At 50.2% G+C, this 18,188-nt stretch overlaps 1 protein-coding gene across 1 annotated transcript in view; it reads left to right on the forward strand.

Moving 5' to 3' along the window:
- The first annotated feature begins 2,766 nt into the window (after positions 1-2,766).
- The window catches only part of NUAK1 (NUAK family kinase 1), a 71,306-nt gene continuing 55,884 nt past the window's right edge, over positions 2,767-18,188 (forward strand). The window contains exon 1 of the mRNA XM_045553051.1: positions 2,767-3,285. Coding sequence (XP_045409007.1) covers positions 3,028-3,285 — 258 coding nt within the window. The 5' untranslated portion in view covers positions 2,767-3,027. The remainder of the gene's footprint in view (positions 3,286-18,188) is intronic.

An 18,188-nucleotide genomic window follows, 5' to 3' on the forward strand; every position in this document is an offset into this window, starting at 1 on the left:
ACTGTGTGCCAGGCATTGTACTGGGTGTTTCTCATCCTTCCCAATTAAGGAGAGGCAGCACGGCATACATGGGAGGGGAAGAACAGGAGCTTTGGCACTGGACAGGTAGGGTTTAAATCCTTGCGTGGCTATTGACAAGCTGTACAATTTCAGGCAAATTACTTAACCTTTTGATACGGTTTCCTCAACTGAAAACAGGGATTGTAACAGCTATCTTACAGACAAGGGTTTACTGTCCTGAAATGGTACCCACATATGGTAGGTACTGTTCATTCAACAGATACTGATTAAGTCCCACACACTTGCGAGTTAACACTGTCAGCCAGAATAAACCACCTTATACTGCTGTAATAATACCCCAAATCTCACTGGTTTAACACAACAAAAGTTTACTATTCATTCACACTACTTTTCCAATGCAGGTTGGCTGGGACTGTTCTAACATCTTTACCTAGAGACCCAGGCTGGCTTGGGGAAGCTCCAACTCTCTACTGCCGTAATTGTCAAGATAGGAAAAAAAGGACATAGGGATTTGCCCACTAGCTCTTAAAGTTTCCATGTGGAAGCAACACATACCACTTCTGCTCTCATTCTCTTGGCCTAAGTAAGTCCTATGGCCACATCTAACTTTACGGGGATGGGCTGGTGGATTCCTACCACATCCCAGGGGAGGGAAAGAACTAGAAAATATTTGGTGAACAGTTTTAATTACCATTACAGACACGATCTGTTTACCTGTACAACAGATCTGCTAATCCATATCTTAGGAAGAGGAAACTGATGCTCTGAGAGGTTAAGTCATTTGACCAAGGTCACACAGCCAATCCACTGGGAAACCAGGACTCAACCCACATGCTACTCACTCTGATTCTTGAATCTATATGCACCATGTCCACTGACTCTGTAGAAAAGCAGAACACAGTTTCAGGATGGGGGCAGGGAGGCCCTGCAATATAGTGGACAGAACAGGAGTTAAATAAACACAGCCTTTGTGTTTGTATTACGTGATTGCTCCTGGGGAAGGCAGGCAGGGACAGAGGGGTTTATGTCAAGCATTGGCAGAAGAAAAATTTGGCCAGATAAGAAGACCAAGCACCGGCGTGCAGCAGAGGCAGGTGTGGAAGACATGGTGGCGGCAGTGTTTCAGGCCATTACTCTGGCAGCAGGGAGGGGTGTCACCGGGCGGACAGGCTGTTGCAGGAGTCCAGGATAAGGTGATGAGAGGTAGACAGGAGTGAAGACGGCAGGAATGCAGAGAAAGGGATGAACCTGAGAGCTGCAGAAGAGAGTCCAGCGAGGTTCACTGGTGGAAAAGTAAAGAACCGCTGGACGATTTGCAGAACACACCATACACTCTTTACACTTCACTCTTCCTATCCTAGCTGGTATACTGTACCATTTATACAAAAATTCCCTAAGGCCTCTTTTTCTCTTGTCTTCCTTATTTTTTCTTGCCTTTCCTTAGGAGAACGGGGACAGCCTCGCTGCAGTGGGAGGCCCTTTCTGCCTGACCGTCGCCCGCGGTGTGGGGTAGGGCCCCTGTTACCACCGCCAGGGCCCGGCCCTCCCAGTTAAAGGAGAAATCCCAAGGCCCAAGGGGGCCAAGGGACCTGTAAGTGGCCTGTTGCTCGGCAAAGGGGTTGCTCAGCAGGCCCGGGGCCCTGATCCATCCCAGGTCCCTGGTGTGCCCACCTCCGATGGCGGCCTTCGCCGGCAGGGTGGGCGTCTCTGCGGACCCAGCTCTGTCCTGGCGCCTTTAGCGCCCCATCCCTTACAGGCACCCAACTCTCCTCCCCTCCAGGGCGGTTGTCCCCGCCGGGGTCCTAGATGGTGTCAGAGGGCCGGCGGTTCGGCGGCATGTCCTGGGTTCAGCCTCAGGGCCTCACTTCGTCCCCAACTCCGCCTGTCTTCGGAAAGGGCTCGGGGCCGGGGCCAAAGCACCCCTCTTGGGGCTCCCCGGGGAGCGCAGCTGCTGCGGGCGGGCGCAGCCCTTCCCCAGCCGGAGGAGGGGGACGCGAGGCGGGAATGCCAACCTAGGCCGGCGGGCAGGGGTGCACACTGCGGCGGGAGGGGACGGTGACTCACCGCCTGTAACCCAACACCGCCCCGCCGCCCCTCCCCCCGCCTCTCCCCAGCTCCGGCCTGGCTGCCGCGGCGACACCTAAAAGAAAATGAAGGGGCGTCCGGGCCCGTGGCGCCCCCGGCCGGATCGCGAGCAGGCCCCGGCGGCCACCGGCTCGGAGCGCTCGCGCTGCCCCGGCTCCGGGGCTCGGCGCGCCGCTGCCGCCGCCCGGACGCGAGCGGGCACCGAGGCCCAGCGGCCGAAGCGGGAGCGGGCGGCGGCGGCGGCTGCGGACGGGCCGCGGTAGCTGCGGCTGGCGAGGCCGGGAGCGCCCGGGCAGGGGGCGCCCGGGCTTGGAACCCCCTGGTCCCCGTCCGTCCGAGCGAGGACAGAGCCCCCCTGGCCGCCGCCGCCGCGGCCTAGGCCGCGCCGCACAAAGGGCGAGTTGCGACACGCACCCATCCCCCTCCCAGTCGGGGTGGCCCCGGCCGCGGGTGGCGGCGGGGAGGTGGGGGAAGCCCCGGCGACACCGCCCCTCGCTCCCCTCCCCCCGGGGCCGCTCGAGCGCGCCGTCCCCGCCCCCGCCGCGTCTGCGCGTCCTCCCGGGGAGGGGCTGGGGGGCGCGGCGCCCCACATAACACTCCCCCTCCTGCGCTCGGAGCCACCCCTTTCCCCTCCCTCCTGCGAACACCACAGCCTCCCCTGCCACCGCCGCCACCTAGCCCGACGCGCCGCAGCTCGCCGCGGCCGGGGGGCGGTGCGCGGACCGTGCGCGCCGGGGGCGCCAGATGTGGAGTCCCCGCCGCCGCCTGTGACCCGCCGCAGCCCGAGCGGCATCGGGCCGCCTCCTCAATGCTGCGGGGGCGACACTGAGCGCACCCCGGCTTCCCTAGGCGGGGACCCCGACACCCCGAGGACTGTGCCCGGTCCTGTCGTCTGCAGCCCGGCTCTCCCGGTGTTTGGACATGGAAGGAGCCGCTGCGCCCGCGGCGGGGGACGGCCCCGATTTGGGGCCGGGGGCGCCGGGCTCTCCCCGGGAGGCGGGGGTGGGGGCGACTGCAGCCCCCGCAGCGGCGGCGGCCCCGGAGCCCAGGAAGCCGCACGGGGTGAAGCGGCATCACCACAAACACAACTTGAAGCACCGCTACGAGCTGCAGGAGACCCTGGGCAAAGGCACCTATGGCAAAGTCAAGAGGGCCACTGAGAGGTTTTCGGGCCGAGTGGTGAGTGGGGAAATCCCGGGGGGACGCCGGCTGGACGCGGCTTGGGACCGAGGGCGTGCGGGGCGGGGGTCTGCGCGCCCTGGGGCTCTCTTGATAGTGAGGGGGCTCCTCGGGACCCCCCAGATAGACTCCTCACTCTCCCCCCAGCACCCCGTGACTCAGGCGTGTCTCTCTCTCAACACTTGTTACATCCTGTCTGCACATTTTTTTCTTTCTTTTTTCCTCAAAATTGATACCACCAGCAAAGTAGTGTTTTAGAATTTGCACTTTGCAGCGTCAGGACTATCGGGGTCTTCCTTATGGGCACACATGGTCTGAATGACCATGCCCCGGAACGCCTTATTTCCACAACTCCAAAAGACCCACGTTGTCCTCAGTTCAGAGCTGGTCCCTCAAGTCCCATGTCCTGTAGGTGTCCTTACCCTGCTGCTTCTACCCATCTACCCACGGACACTCTGCATCCTCCTATTCAGACTCTCCATCACCCCGGTGCTGTTGTGGCTGCAAGGGAGGGCAGACTCCTGCCTGTTTTTAAGAGAGATGGTTAGGGAGCAAAAATAAGTGCTACTGCAAGCTTGAGGATTGTGACAGTTTGCGTCTGTCTGGCTTCTGAGATAACCAAAATGCTCAGGGCATGGGTAGCTGTGCAGAGCGCTGTGCTGAGTTGCAGCAGATTCAGTTGCGTTTCTGGCCCTGGCTGCAGGGCTACTAAATTGCTTAGAGGTTCCTGGCCCAGCTGCCCTTGTGACAGCTGAAACCCTGCCAGGGTCCCAGCACCATTTGCACAGCTCCAAGGAGTGCATTGAGTGCCCTGGGGTCTCTCTGCATTGGCCTGGCCTTGGTTTGTTGTCATTTTCCTTTCTGCAGAACAGGCCCTTGAAATCCACACTGCTTGTGGCTAGAGAGTTGGGTTCAAAGTGACTGACTGTTGCAGAAAGATTTTGTGTGGTGTGTGGCGGAAAATTAGCATGGTTCTTTGATTTGAAGCAGATCAGATGTATTTTAATGGATTTAGGGCCAAAGTCAGAAACTCATTATGGGACTCCTCATGTGCACTTTTGGGGGGTGTTTTGGGGTCCAGGGTTGCTTATAAACTTGACAAATGACTGCACAGAAAAAGCAAAATGAATTGTCAAATAAAATGGTAGGTTGGTATTGACATTTTTCTTCTGCATTTGTGCTGGGACAGTCCTATGGAAAATGAGGACCTGTCAGCAAAGTTCAGCCCCCCAATTCTCAAATATATGGATACCTAGATAAGCCCCTCATTTTTTAGATTTGATGTTTGGGTTGATGCAACTTTATTCTATAACTTTTTTTTAAAGTCTGTTATCAATTAATTGGAAATTTAAAATGTAATTTGTTTTCCTTCTTTTTAAAGCTGCCTCTGTAACAAACAAATTCTACAGCAAGCAAGTGGTTGAGAATTCACTCTGGGCAGGTGCCATTTCTGTAGGTTGAAAATTTTAGAGGAGATGGTTGGAAAGATGTCTTCTGCTGAATGCGCTTTCAGGTTTGTGGAAGAAGAGGCTGAGGAACGTGCACTTCATTCATGCTTTTCTTCTGAGGTGATATTCCCCAGGCTGGATGTTGAATAAGCAAAAACTAAGCTCAGCTCCTTGCTCATGTTGTCTTAATAGCTGTTGAAGAATCGCGCTGGGAAGTTGGGAAGCAGAATAATGAAAAACAGACGCAGTTCGAGCTGCAGGTTGAGAATGTGAGAATGCGAGAGGTTGCTGAATGGTAAGGGTTTGTCTGGGGTCTATGAAAGGACCCCAACATCTAAATGCTGGGGAGCTGCCTCAGACTGAAAGAATGAAAGCTTGTCTCATGGCAGATGCTTTTCTGAGCTTCAGTAGGGCTTCCTGTCTGGTCTGCTCCTAGCTGTCTGATCCACAGACTAGGTTAGACTGAGAGAGTGACTTGCATCAGTAGGCAGGAGCCTGCCTTTCTCTTTTGGTGGGTGTCTCTCTCTTTGCAGAAACGCTGAACATTCCGTCCGGAGTTAGTCGAACGGCCAGTAGGGGGCGCCCTGAGAACGAGAGAGGCTTATTTCTCAGCCGCAAGACTGAAGTCCTGCTGTGTTATTGTCCCGCCCTAGTTCATTTTCCCATTGTGCTATTAATTTCAGCTAAATCTCTTGTTTTACCCCAAAATTATGTAAAGATTTTGAAGCTGGCAGCAGACCCAGGCCGAGGAACTGGCAGTCCCCAACTTGCTTCATTTCTGCTTTCTCCTTGAGAGCTAAGCTCAGAATATAAGCAAGATCATCTGGTGAAAACCTTGCATTAAACAGATGGGAAGACTGAGGTTTGGATGCAGGGAAGTCCTCCTTGGCCCCGAGTCCTCTCCCTGCTGAGCACACTGCTCACAGATGGTGTCAGAACTTAAGTGAGAAACAGGAATTGTCAAGTGGAAAATTTCCTGTGCCTGGCTGAACAGAAAGTAACACAAAACAAAAAATTGGTCAGCAAGTTATTCTTGCCCACATAGTGCCTGATGACTCAGAATCTGTCAAGAGCAGCAAGAAATTTTCATCTCAAGTATGAACTTGGAGTTTTCTTCCAGTTCCAGTGAGGCACTAAACATCTACAGCTTGCTCTGGAGGTACAGTTGAGGAGGATTGAGAGAGCACTGTCTTAATTCTGCCTTTTCGATCTTGGGGTAAAATTCAGAAGTGATGCTTTATTTTTGTTTGCAGCAGTGCCTTTTACAGTGTCCCTCAAAAGGAGCAGTGGTCCTAGCTGGCCTTGCCAGTGTGAGTGGCTGAAGTCAGGTGCCGGGTATCATGCAAAATCAGCATTCCTGTCCAAAGCAGGGGCCCTGCTCAGAGAGGAGAGAAGTTTCTAAAAAATTAAGATGTTGTGGCTTGAACTTGCACATCTGGAAGGGCCTTCTGCATAAAACTCTCTCAAGAGAGTTGCAGAATCAGGAGCTTGGAGGACAGCTGGTCCAGCCCTCTGCGTGGTCCAGGGATGCTCCTGAGGTCTCACAGCCACTGCTTAAGCATCTCCACAGATAAGCACTTGAAAGTGGCTTGTTCCAGAGACTAACAAGCCCAACAGTGAGGCACTCTCACAGAAAGGCCAAGAGCCCTGGATCTAGCCCTTACTAGCTTAGTGACTTTGGGCAAGCTATGTAACTTTTTGAAACCCTAGCTTCCTTGTCTGTAAAATGAACTACAAATAGCACCAACTTCATGGACTTGTGAGAATTGAATAAAATAATCTATATAAAGCCTCAAAAGGGGAAATTAACCAATTTAGTTCCTCCTTTTATCAGATTTTTTTTTCTGATCTCATTTAGTATTTCCTTTGGATTTTAAGACCATCACAGAGGCATGATGCATTGCATCACACAGGGAGAGGTAGAGGAAATAATCAACTTTTCAGGGTAATGAAAGTAAATACCACATTCATTAGGGAGGTGTACTCATAGGAAGGTGAGATAGTTGGCCAGATTCAGATGGGATCTGAACACATGTGTAAAGTCTAGCATTTGGACCTTGTTTATTGCACAACTTTTATTTTGATATAGTTTTGGGCAGGGCCTCTGTGTTGTAACATGGCATGCATTTTCTTTGAGCCAAACTCCCTGAACCTTCAGACTGAACAAAGCATTGCCAAAAAATCCAAAACCAAAACCACACAACTTCTGGGGGAGAGGTATCATGTGATCCACCTCAGTGTCAAGGGCCAGGTTCACCTTTCTCTCTGCACAGGTTATCTCTTGTGAGCAGTGTATGGTATGGTGTGAGCTGGAGGCAACGTCCCAGGGAAAGGTCTGGGATGGGAGTGGCAGGACCTATGGGCAGTGTCCCCTCCCAAACCCTCAGTCTGCCATGGTGCTCCTGGCCAGCAGAGCACTAGCTTGGGTGATGGGGTATCCTTACCTCACAAGCCAAGTGATTTGATCAAAAATGGGTGTTTCAAGCACTGGCCCAAAGTTACTCATAGCCTTATGCTGGAAAACTGTAGGTCAGGGAGGCAAATTAGCAGCCTGGCCTGCCAAGCCAGGGGATGTGTGGACATCGCATATATGGTAGCTGAGGTACTGTGTTGCAGCTAGGCCCAAACCCAGTTTCAGGGTAAGGGACTGCTGCAAACATGTGCTCCACACTTCTCATCCTTGAGGTGGGAAAAATAAGGCACAGAAGTGTTAAGTGACTCTTCTGAGGTTGCACAGCTGTTAAGTGACTGAGCTGGGTGGAAGACACATGATTCTTAGTTTGGTATTTTTCCATCACTCATTTAATAAATCTTTACTAGAGCAAGACATAGGCCTCACTCTCGAAGAACTTACAATCTAGTAGCAAAGATGAAATGTACTTACAAATATTGAACTAATTTCAATCCGCTCAACAAAGATTTATTACCATCTGCCATGTGCTACTCCCCATGTTAAACGCTGACACGTAGACATGAATAAGACCCAAGAGCTTCCAGTCTGGTGGAAGAGACAGTAAGTAGTTGGTAGGCCATGAGTAACTCTTTTATAGAGGCCTCAATTGTTTCAGGTGATTTTCAAGTTGGCATGCAGCACATTGACGCTTAGTTCATCAAACTGAGTTTGATCCTGGGCAGGAACACCTCCTCCCTGTATTTCCACTGCTACTATTATTGCTACCAGCTGATATTTTTGAGAGCTTGGGGATCCGCTGTTCCACTTTACAGACATTTTCCCTCATTTAACCCTCACAACAACCCTATGAGATGTGCACTCGAGTTAAATCCATTTTACAGATGGGGAAAAGGACACGTAGGGAGGGTAGTTAAGTTGCCAATGGTTGTACAGCTGGATGGTGTCAAACAAGTCTGTCTGTTTGGAAACGCATTGCTGCTAGAGATATTAAGAACCTTCCTTAATATAGCACAGCTGTTGACCTCTGGATTTGGGCGTGGTACTTCCCTAATGGTGCCAAAAGAGCAGCCATGGGGTGAGTCTTTTCCCAGGTGGTTTTTTGTTGCTGGTCAGGAAGGGGCTATAGAGAAGGGCCAGGACATACTGGAGGATTAGGAGAGAGTGTCCTCCCCCAGCTAATAGGAGGGTAAGTGGTGTTGAAGACGACCCTTGATTTGGGTTTCAGAAGACTGAAATGTGGGGCATTCCAGGCAGAGGGCAGATTCCAGGGCATTCATTCATGTGTGGGGAAAGGTAGTCAGTCCAGATGGCTTGGAATGCCGGGTTTATGCTGGGATGCAGTGGGAGGCTCGATTGGTCAGGTAGGGTGGGAGTAATAACAATAATTGAAAATAATAATAATAAATAACAATGGCAGCTAACACTTCATGAGTGTTTGTAACATGCCAGGTACGTATTAACTGAATTCTCATGACAATCCTGTTATCCCATTTTCTGGATGAAGAAACTGAGTCACAGAGGTTAACTAGCTTTCTCAAGGTCACACAGCAGCAGAGCCAGGGTCTGGACCCAGGCAGTGTGAATGCAGAGGCCTTGACCTTAACCCTCCCTCTAGAGGTGTCTGAGCTGGGTTTAGATCACAGCAGGGCTCTGAGCCCATCAGTTTGGTGTGCTGGCTTGGAGCAGGGAGGTTTTCGCAAGAGTTGAGGTTTGAGAAGATAAGGATCGGAAGGAACCAAGTTGTCTGCTTCTTGTGAGCTGTCTGCTTGTTGGACCCTGAGGAGTGTGTTTTAATGAATCAGGTCAGGGAGCTCTCCACCTGGACACACACTGAGTTCTTTGTTCCCCAAGCAGCCTCAGACCCTGGAATTGCTAGGGTGCCTCGGGGGGTGAGCTGGTTCACTTCCCTGCCTGAAGACAGAAATGCACCCACACCATGCCAGGATGTCTTGATCTCGCATCCTCCTGGGAAGCAGCAGGAGATAAGAAGTTGAGTCAAGGTACTTTGTCTGTTCCTGTGCCCTAACTGTCTTGAATCTGTCCCACATTGCTGCCTATTGTCAACGCCTTGCACAGTGCCAAGCACATAGTAGGTCCTCAACAAAGGCTTATAGGATGGAACAGAAGTGAATGAATTGAGCAAGAGAATATCTTGGGAGGTATAGACAGTGTAGGTTATCATTCGTGACCTCAAGGGGCTTTCAAATTTGTTGGGAAGGAAAGACAAAGGCTGGAAATGAATGACGGGTTGCGCAGCAAAGTCTGCAAAGACAGGCAGACCCTTCCCTGCACGAATTCCCCTTCGGTTACATTTGCTCATGCATTCGTTAGGGAGAGATGTATATCCAGGGCTTGTCAGGTTCCTGGCCATGGCTTCCTGTCCTCAGTGGCTCTGGAGTCAGACAGCAGAAGTCTCATTTGTCTTTCCCACATGAAAGTCCTGGAGCATCTGTAAGTTATGATTTGTGAAGTATCTGCTTTAAAGCAGAATGCATTTATCATCATACTGGCCCAGACGACACTGTAGAGTGCAGGAATGAGAGGATCCCAGGCCCCAGAACAGGAGGGGCTGGGCCAGATGACCCACCCGTGAATGGAGTCTGGCTGGATTGATAAAATTCCCTGGAAACAGCCCAGGAGCAGCCAGATGTTGGCTTCACGGCGAGGCTCTTCGGTAAACTTTTAACTGCATGTTAAAATCAGGGCCGGGCGGTTCCACTCCTAGTTCTCCCCGGGAGAAATGCAAGCATATGTCCACACAGAAACTTGTACACAATTGTTCATAGCTGCATTATTCGTAAGAGCCCCAAAGTGGAAGCAACCGATGAATGGATAAATAAAATGTGGCATGTACATTTTATTTATGGAATATTATTTGTGATCTATTCCACAATTTTATTTATGGAATATTTATGGAATCTTATTTATGGAATGTTATTCAGCAATAAAAAGAAACGAAGTACTTAATACATGGCTGCAACATGGATGAGCCATGAAAACATTATGCTAAGCGGAGGGAGCCAGTCACAGAAGACCACATACTGTATGATTCCATTTCTACGTAATGTCCAAAATAGGCAAATCCACAGCGACAGAATGTAGAGTAGTGGTTGTCAAGGGCTGGCGGTGGGGTTGGAATTAAATGGAGAGTAGCTGTTAATGGGCGTGAAGTTTCTTCTTGGGGTGACAAAAATGTTTGAACATGGATTGTGGTGATGGTTATACAACCCTGTGAATAAACTGAAAACTCCTGACTAATGATATGTGAATTATATGATATGTGAATTATATCTCAATAAAGCTGTTATTGAAAAGAAACGTGGGGCCTCAGGGTGGAGGGTAGGGATGGGGTAGGAAGCCCATATCGCTCAGGCCTTCAGGAGTCCAGCCTGGGATTTGACACGCCATTCACACTCATTCTGTGTAAGAAGGAGAGGTCAGCATCCTGCGGAGAGCCCCGGAACCAGGCCTCCTGCATCCACGTTCACCCCACCCCTTAACAGCTGTGTGACCTTGGGTTAGTTATGAATCTTAATCTCTGTTTTCTCATCTGGGGCTCATAATAGTTCTTATTTTATGGATTGTCCAGAGGATTCAACAAGGCAATGTAGCTAAGCATTTCACCCAGTTCTTGGCACATAGTAGGTACGCAGTAAGTGCAGCCAGGGCTACTGCTAGTCTAAAAAGCACCTTTGTCTGAATTAGAAGACCTCCTTTAGGTGGGTATATTTGAAAAGGCTCCTGTCCTGGCCTGAAGCAGCCCCCCAGGCTGGTGGTTCTGCGAGAACAATGTGGGCTGGATACCATTCATTTGCTCCCCTGGCCAGGTGCCCTGCGCGTGTGTGTTCTGCACATCTCTGGCAGCCCTGGTGGTAGCTTTCGTCATTCTTCTTCTTGGCTACCACTTGTCGCTACTCTGTGGCTGAAGACTCGCCATGAGAAAGACGTAGCAAACATACACTGGTGCTGGGCACACCTGCTTTTCCTTTCAATCTAGCAAGAAACCAGGTAGTGTTTAACGAGTGCTTAGCAATGTGTGCCCTGCACTGTGGGAACGTTCAGAGAAGAATATGACAAGTCCTGCCATTGAGATACCCAGAATTTAGTTGGGGCTAGGTCATTAATGCATCTAGAATAATCTGAGACAGTGGAGTAGTTTGAGTATAGAAATGAGGTGTCCAGGAAGAAGTCAAGGCTATAGAATCAGACAGACTTTAGGGTTCAAGTTTTGCCTGCTACTCAATAGCTAGATGATCCCGGGAAAGCAGCATATTTTCTTTGGCTTCTGTTATCTCATCTAGAAAACTTGGCTACCCATATCCTGCCCAGTGGGATTGCCATCAGAAATAGGATTCGGATGTTTCCAGTGCAGAGCCTGGTGCTTAGTAGGCTCTTGGAAGCCAGAGCAGGTATCACTATTTTGGGGAGAAGTACTAGCACGTTGTACCTGGCCACCTTCTTATCTTGGCTCTCTTTGCTTAAAATCTTCCCATGGGGCGCGTGGGGACTGAAGTCTGAATCTGCCATGTCCTTCAAGGGTCCTGGGTCTGCAAACCCCCACTTACTCCTATTCCTCTGCCTCAGGCATGAGTGTTTCCTTCAGTGCACATGAGCAGTGAGGGTTGGAGTATTTGTCTGGAGGCCCCCTTCCTTTCCTCCCACATCAGAAAGGCAGCAGGGCTGCTGTGTGTCTCACTCAGCTGCAGCCTAGGACCAGGTGTGTTGAATGAATGAATGAATGAACAAATGAACACCTGCCGGTAGAAGGCGCTGGCAATCCTGGGAAGGCAGAGTTCCGTGAGGGTGAGAGGCAGCAGGGAAGGCCCCCTGGGACTCTGTGCACCTTTCCTGTCTCCCCCGCCACCGCTAGCCACCACTATGCACAGCCATGCAGAGTCGCACATGGCCAGGTGCCTGCAGCTCTGCACCACAGCCGGAGAGGAGGCTCGGGCCCACCCTGAACCCATCTCCCACCCTTGGCGGCTGCTCCCAGCAGCAGTTCTGCAGAGCTCTGCGGCGTCCTCGGGCTGCTCCCACACTTGCCCGGCTTCCTCTGGAGAGGCCAGTGCCTCATCTGAGACAGTCAGCTCTGCAGAGCACGTAAGCTTTCGATGCAAAATGCATCTGCGGGGTTTTCAAAACATTTCTCCCTGGGTTGTAAATCAAGTACTTTAAGAATTGTAAACCGGCTGGAGTGCAGAGTTAATGTATGTCTGGAAAAAACACCATCATGATTTGCCTTTTAAACTCGAGAAAAGAATTCCACTTCGTTTACTTTCATTAGAGATATTGAGATTTCCAGTGGGAAGGCGCTAAGAGGAGGCTGCGGTAGGTGTAGCTCCTGCCCTGGGAGGGGCGGGGGATGGTGGCGTGCAGGCGGCTCAGGGCTCAGCTTTCATCTGTTCCGCTGAAGGGCGATTTCCCGGTTTCAGAAAGGTAGCTGCTGCTTTCTCTCAGTGTCTCTAATGGCCCCTTTCCCTCGTGTCTGTGTCAAGCTGCTGTTATTCATGTGGCTCAAGGGCCACAAAGCATTTGATTGCAGCAGGTCCTAAGGCATCCTGGCTGTGGCTGTTGTCATTTCGCCATGAATTGGGCTCAGCTCCTGTGTGGATCCCCCAGCTGCCAGAGGACACTCACGTCCCATCTTCTACAGGGTGGCGGAAGGGAAGCAGACAGTCTAGTCACAAATAGAAAAGGGAGACTCTGGAGCCAGACTTCCTGGGTTTGAGAGCCCACCACAGACCTCCTGTGTAACCTTGAGGTAGTCAGCTGGGACTCAGTCTCTTCATCTGTGAAATGGGAGCTGCCGTGAGGGTAAGTGCGTTGTATGTCGAGTTCTCAGACACGTATGTGGCCCACAGGAAGCCGTCAGTGTTAGTCTGGGAAGTCGCCCTCCTGAGAAAGGCAGGATGGGGTCTCGTGCATCCCTGTACCCCCAGCAGTCTGGGCACAGGGCACTGTATGCAGTAGGCGCTCTGGTGTTGAACGCCCTTGCTTCACCTGTGCATGGGGGTGCTGAGACAAAAATGTCTTCAAAGGTCCCTTCCAGCTCATAGAAGAGAATCAATCCCAGGATTTGCTGAATGAAATTGGTGAAACGTAGACTTCATTTCCTATTGCTCGGTTTTTGGCAGAGGGACTCCTTGCTGGGGGAAGGGGTGGTATCTTCAGTTCTCAAAACTGCTTTTCAAGCGTCAGGAGCCTCTCATGACAGAGAGCTGCTGCCTGCGCTGGGGAGGTTTTCTCGCCTTCCCTGCTCTCTGGTTCCGTGGGATGCGCTCTGTTCGGCTCAAGGCAGCTATGACCTTCTTAATCATGTCTATGAGGTGGGTTCTGAACGTGAATCTGTGTGAGATAGAAAAGAACCTTCCGGTTTTCCCATGTGTAACATGGATGGTAGGGGTGGAATTTGCCTCCTAGGTTGTCAAGAGGATTCCTGGACAAAACACGTGCTGAGGACAGTGCCTGACACGCAGTCAGTGTCAGTCAGCGTTAGTGGTCCTTAGTAATACTTGAGATTCAGAGGAGGACAAGCTCATGTCCTGCCGGCTTGCTCGGAGGGGTCTTGCTCATTCCTCAGATGTGTAGATTCCAAGTGGGCTTTGCTTTTGGTCCCAGTGAGGCCAGATACTGGTGGCTGCCTCTGCTCTTGGTTGTGCTGCAGGGTCTCCCTGTAGACACCATTATTCTTCCCATGGCTTCAGCAGTGATTGACAGGCCTTCAGCACCCAGGGAGAGCTTGGCTTCTTGATCCTGGTGACAGGTAGGCTGGAGGCAAGACTCCAGGGAGCAGGAAAAGACTTGGGAGGGGCCCTCTCCCCAGGAGCAGGGACGTTTGTGGCAGTCTCCCTTAAACAAGACACTTGACTGATAGGTTTACTACAACTTCCTCCTTAAAGATGAACACATGAAGCTACCTTTATCGAGCACTTTATATTTGCCAAGCCCTGCGTTGAGCACGCTGCCGGTATCGTCTCTTTGAACTCGTAGAACCATTCCAAGAGATAGATGCTATCACTGTCCCCTCTTGGCCGCAGAGGGGAACCAAGGCCCAGGGCCACACTATTTGTAGCTTGGGGATGATGACAGGCATGCAACTCACATCTTTCTGAGCTCCAAACTGTGACCCTAGTTTGCTTCCTAAGAAGAAGGAGAAATACCTCTGTCATTTTTTCTTGTGGCAGGTGTTCCTTCTGCCTCTCCCGGGTAGCAGATTTAAAAATATTTATTCAAATATTTGTTGAGCTCCTCCTCAGTGCGAGGCCCTGTGCTAGGCACTGGGGGAGACAACAGGGAATAAGATATTGCCCCAAAGGGGCTCACCTACCTCTTGATTCTAGAAAGTGAACCTAATTTTTACCATATGTAAATCCTCAGTCTTTGTGGTCCACGCTTAACCTTCCCTGCTGCTCCATTTAAGGAGACTGATTTCCTGTTGTATTTTTTTTTTCTTGGCTTTAATCTCTCAGAATTTCATCACTTTGCATCAAACACATCCATTACGCAGCCTTGGCTTCCTCAGTATCAATTAGAAGAGATGCCAAAAAACTTTGAGAAGCTCTCAGTGGTCCTTGATGCAATATAATTACCTTGTGCATTTCTGAGTAGATTTGAAAGTGAACTGAACTCTTTCATCGATTAGCAGAAGTCGTGGAGGAAAGAGGCTAATAGTCCATTTCTCTGGTGAGCTCAGAGCCCAGCACGTGAACACATTTGGATGGAAAGACAGGGCAGGGATGCACTCACTCCGGGGAGTCCCCCGTTTTGCATCTTCCTCCTGGTTAATGGGTATCTGTTTTTCAGGCAGAGTCAAGTGGAACGCTCAGGGAGGGGCCCTGAGTGGGCGTGCAGGCAGCTGGGAGCAGAAATCCTGGAAAGGAGAGGAGAGGAGTTAAGTGGAAATCTCCACTTACTGAGTCGTAGCCACCTGCTTGGTCGTGTAGGAAGATCTAGAGCAGAGGGAGGATCCTTCCCCTGACAGTCCTAATAGCAGGAGACATTTATTGAGCTATGATGGGTGCCAGGCACTCTTCTAACTTCTGTATCTGCTTTCTCGCCTTTGAACCTGTGTGATTATCATGTTCATTTAGCAGATGACGAAGCAGAGGCTTAGAGGGTCTAATGACTTGCCCAAAGTCACAGAGCCGGGATTTAGGGCCGGGTTGTCTGACATCAGGGTTCACGGTCGTAACCACTGGGATCCATGGCCTCTCATGGGTACAGAACCTTGGAAGCTTCTGCAGCTCTCTGCTTTAGTTCTTCCTCAACCTAGCAGGATGCTGGGCACCTGTTTGACTTCAGACTTAAAGCTCAGAGAACTCATCTCCATGCCTGTGAAAGTAGCAATTTGAGGAACTCAGTTCCATAATCCCAGTCATTCTGTGTCTTACTCATGTATCTCCTCCTGGTGCCTAGTTCAGTGCCTGGCACACGTTAAGAGGGCAATAAGTATTTGGCCAACGGCTGTGGAGTGTTTGGAGTCTGGGAATGTTGTCAGGAGACTGGGGTGCTGGTTCCACCATTGCCACAACTTAAACTATGAACTTTGGGCAAGATATGTCCCTTCCATGGCTTCGGCTAACTTATCTGTAAGATGAGTGCTGTGGGCCACATTTTTGTTTTAGGATTCATTATTTATTCAGCAGATATTTATTGAATGCCTGCCCTGTGTCAGATACTGCCCTGGGCAATGGGGCTCCAGTAATAATGAGACAGAGGAGGTTCCTGCTCCCTTGGAGCTCACATTCCAGTCCCGTCCAGAAACTACATTTTGGGAGTCTTCATGTTTTGTTCCAGAATTGCCTCAGAGCAGCAGTTGCTGAATTCTCCTCTGGTTGTCTCCCTCCACACTAGAAGGCAAGCTCCACCAGGGCAGGGATTTTCATAATTTTTGTCTACTGATGTATCCTATGTGCCTAGAACAGTGTGCTTGGCAAATAAATCTCATTGACATGCGGGCATGCATGATTGGTGGCAAGATCTCTTTGCTGATGAAATCTCAGGCTATAAAAGTTCTAGGGCTGGCCGGGCGCGGTGGCTCACGCCTGTAATCCTAGCACTCTGGGAGGCTGAGGCGGGCGGATTGTTTGAGCTCAGGAGTTCGAGACCAGCCTGAGCAAGAGTGAGACCCCATCTCTACTAAAAATAGAAAGAAATTATATGGACAGTTAAAAATATATATGGAAAAATTAGTGGGGCATGGTGGCGCATGCCTGTAGTCCCAGCTACTCGGGAGGCTGAGGCAGAAGGATTGCTTGAGCCTAGGAGTTTGAGGTTGCTGGGAGCTAGGCTGATGCCACGGCACTCTAGCCCAGGCAACAGAGTGAGACTCTGTCTCAAAAAAAAAAAAAAAAAAAAAGTTCTAGGGCTAAAGCCTAAGAACAAAATTCGGGAGCAAAAGTCTCATTTTCCAGGAAAAACACTGTCTTTATACAGGCAAGATGCAGCTGAGATTGGGAAGGTTTATTATTATCCCTGCTAGTTGAGGGATTAGGGAGTCAGGCAGGATGCCTTGCTTTTCATCTGGTGATGCTTTTTTGCAAACCGCAGAGAAAACAAAACAAAAACAAAAACTCTCCCTTTCCCCCCACCCCTTTGCGTCAAGCAGAAAAAGCACTTGCTTCTTAAAACAGCTCGTTAAGGAAGAAGTTATAACAAATATTTTGCATTTTTCTGGTGGCGGCACAGTCTGAATTCCTTTCAGCCCCACAATGAGTTCTAATTTTATGAAATGTTTGGATTAGCCACCAATTTTCTGGTGGAATTTAGGAGGCTTGTATTCGTACTTATGCTTGAAGTGAAGAAATCTCATAAAATCCGTGCAGTGTCTCTGGCCCAGTGGGACGTTCTAGCCAAGGACAAAATGACCATCAACAGAGTGACAGAGAAGAAAGAGATCTCTCTGGCAGCTGTGGCCCGGCTTTGCCGAGGTAGTGTGATCTTGCATTGCAGTATCTGGGACTTGGCTGGGCTGCATACCATTTTCAACTGATCATGGGCTATGAAAATTCCAGCCCAAGCACAATGCCTTGTACCTGACCTTGTTCTTTCAATTCCCAGAGCCAGGGAACATTAGGGTATCTGGTAATTGGGTGAGAGACATTTGATAACATGTGGTGCTCTGTGTTCCCCTCCTCATAGCTCATATTGCCTTGTGTTGTCATTTCCAGCTCACATGTCTCTCTCTGCCTCTCTACCTGCACTGTCTAACATGGGCACATGGGGCTATTAAAATTAAAGGTAATTATAATTAAATAAAATAAAAAATTCAGTTCCTTGGTTGTATCAGCCAAATTTTAATTGCCCAATAGCCCTGTGTGGCTAGTGGCTGTCATTGGATGGTACAGAACAGATCATTTCCGTTATCATAGAAAGTTCTTTTGGGCAGAACCAGTGCTGTTGTAGACACTGAGTTGAATGAGTACAGGGACATGCTTGGCCCCTTACCTTACTTCATTGGCTCTTTAGCACTTGCTGTGATCTGTAAGTATCTCTAAGCACCCTTGTTCGTCATGTTTGCTGTATAGTCAGTGTCTAGAATGGGTACCTGGTATGTATCAAGCACCCAGTACTGAATGGGTGATTGAGCATTGCTTTATATATGCTTAACACATGCTGGGGTTTTGAACAAATGGAATGAATACTTCTGGGGTTGTAACCATTGAACGGATTCATCTGATATTTGTTGAGCATGGACCATAGGTTGGGCATTCTGTGAGGCTCTAGAGGTACAGTGATGAGCAAACCAGAGACATGGGTCCTTTAGTTAAGGAGCTTATTCAATCCAAAGGTTCGTAAATTTTTAGGGGCATGTGAATTTCCTGGGTGTGCCTGTTAAAACGCACCATCCTCGGCACCTACCCCAGAGTCTGATTAAGCAGGGCTGGGGTGGGACTTAGGGACACCTGGGTATCTGGCATTTTAAACAAGCAGCTCAAGTGAATGTGATGGCGATGGCCCGTGGTCTGCATTTGGAGAAACACAGCTCTTGACACTAGGAAGCTGGTTTCTGTGTCCATCTGGGGACACACTTCCCCACTTCT

The sequence above is a fragment of the Lemur catta genome, chromosome 6 (assembly GCF_020740605.2).
Source record: "Lemur catta isolate mLemCat1 chromosome 6, mLemCat1.pri, whole genome shotgun sequence".
Taxonomy (NCBI): domain Eukaryota; kingdom Metazoa; phylum Chordata; class Mammalia; order Primates; family Lemuridae; genus Lemur; species Lemur catta.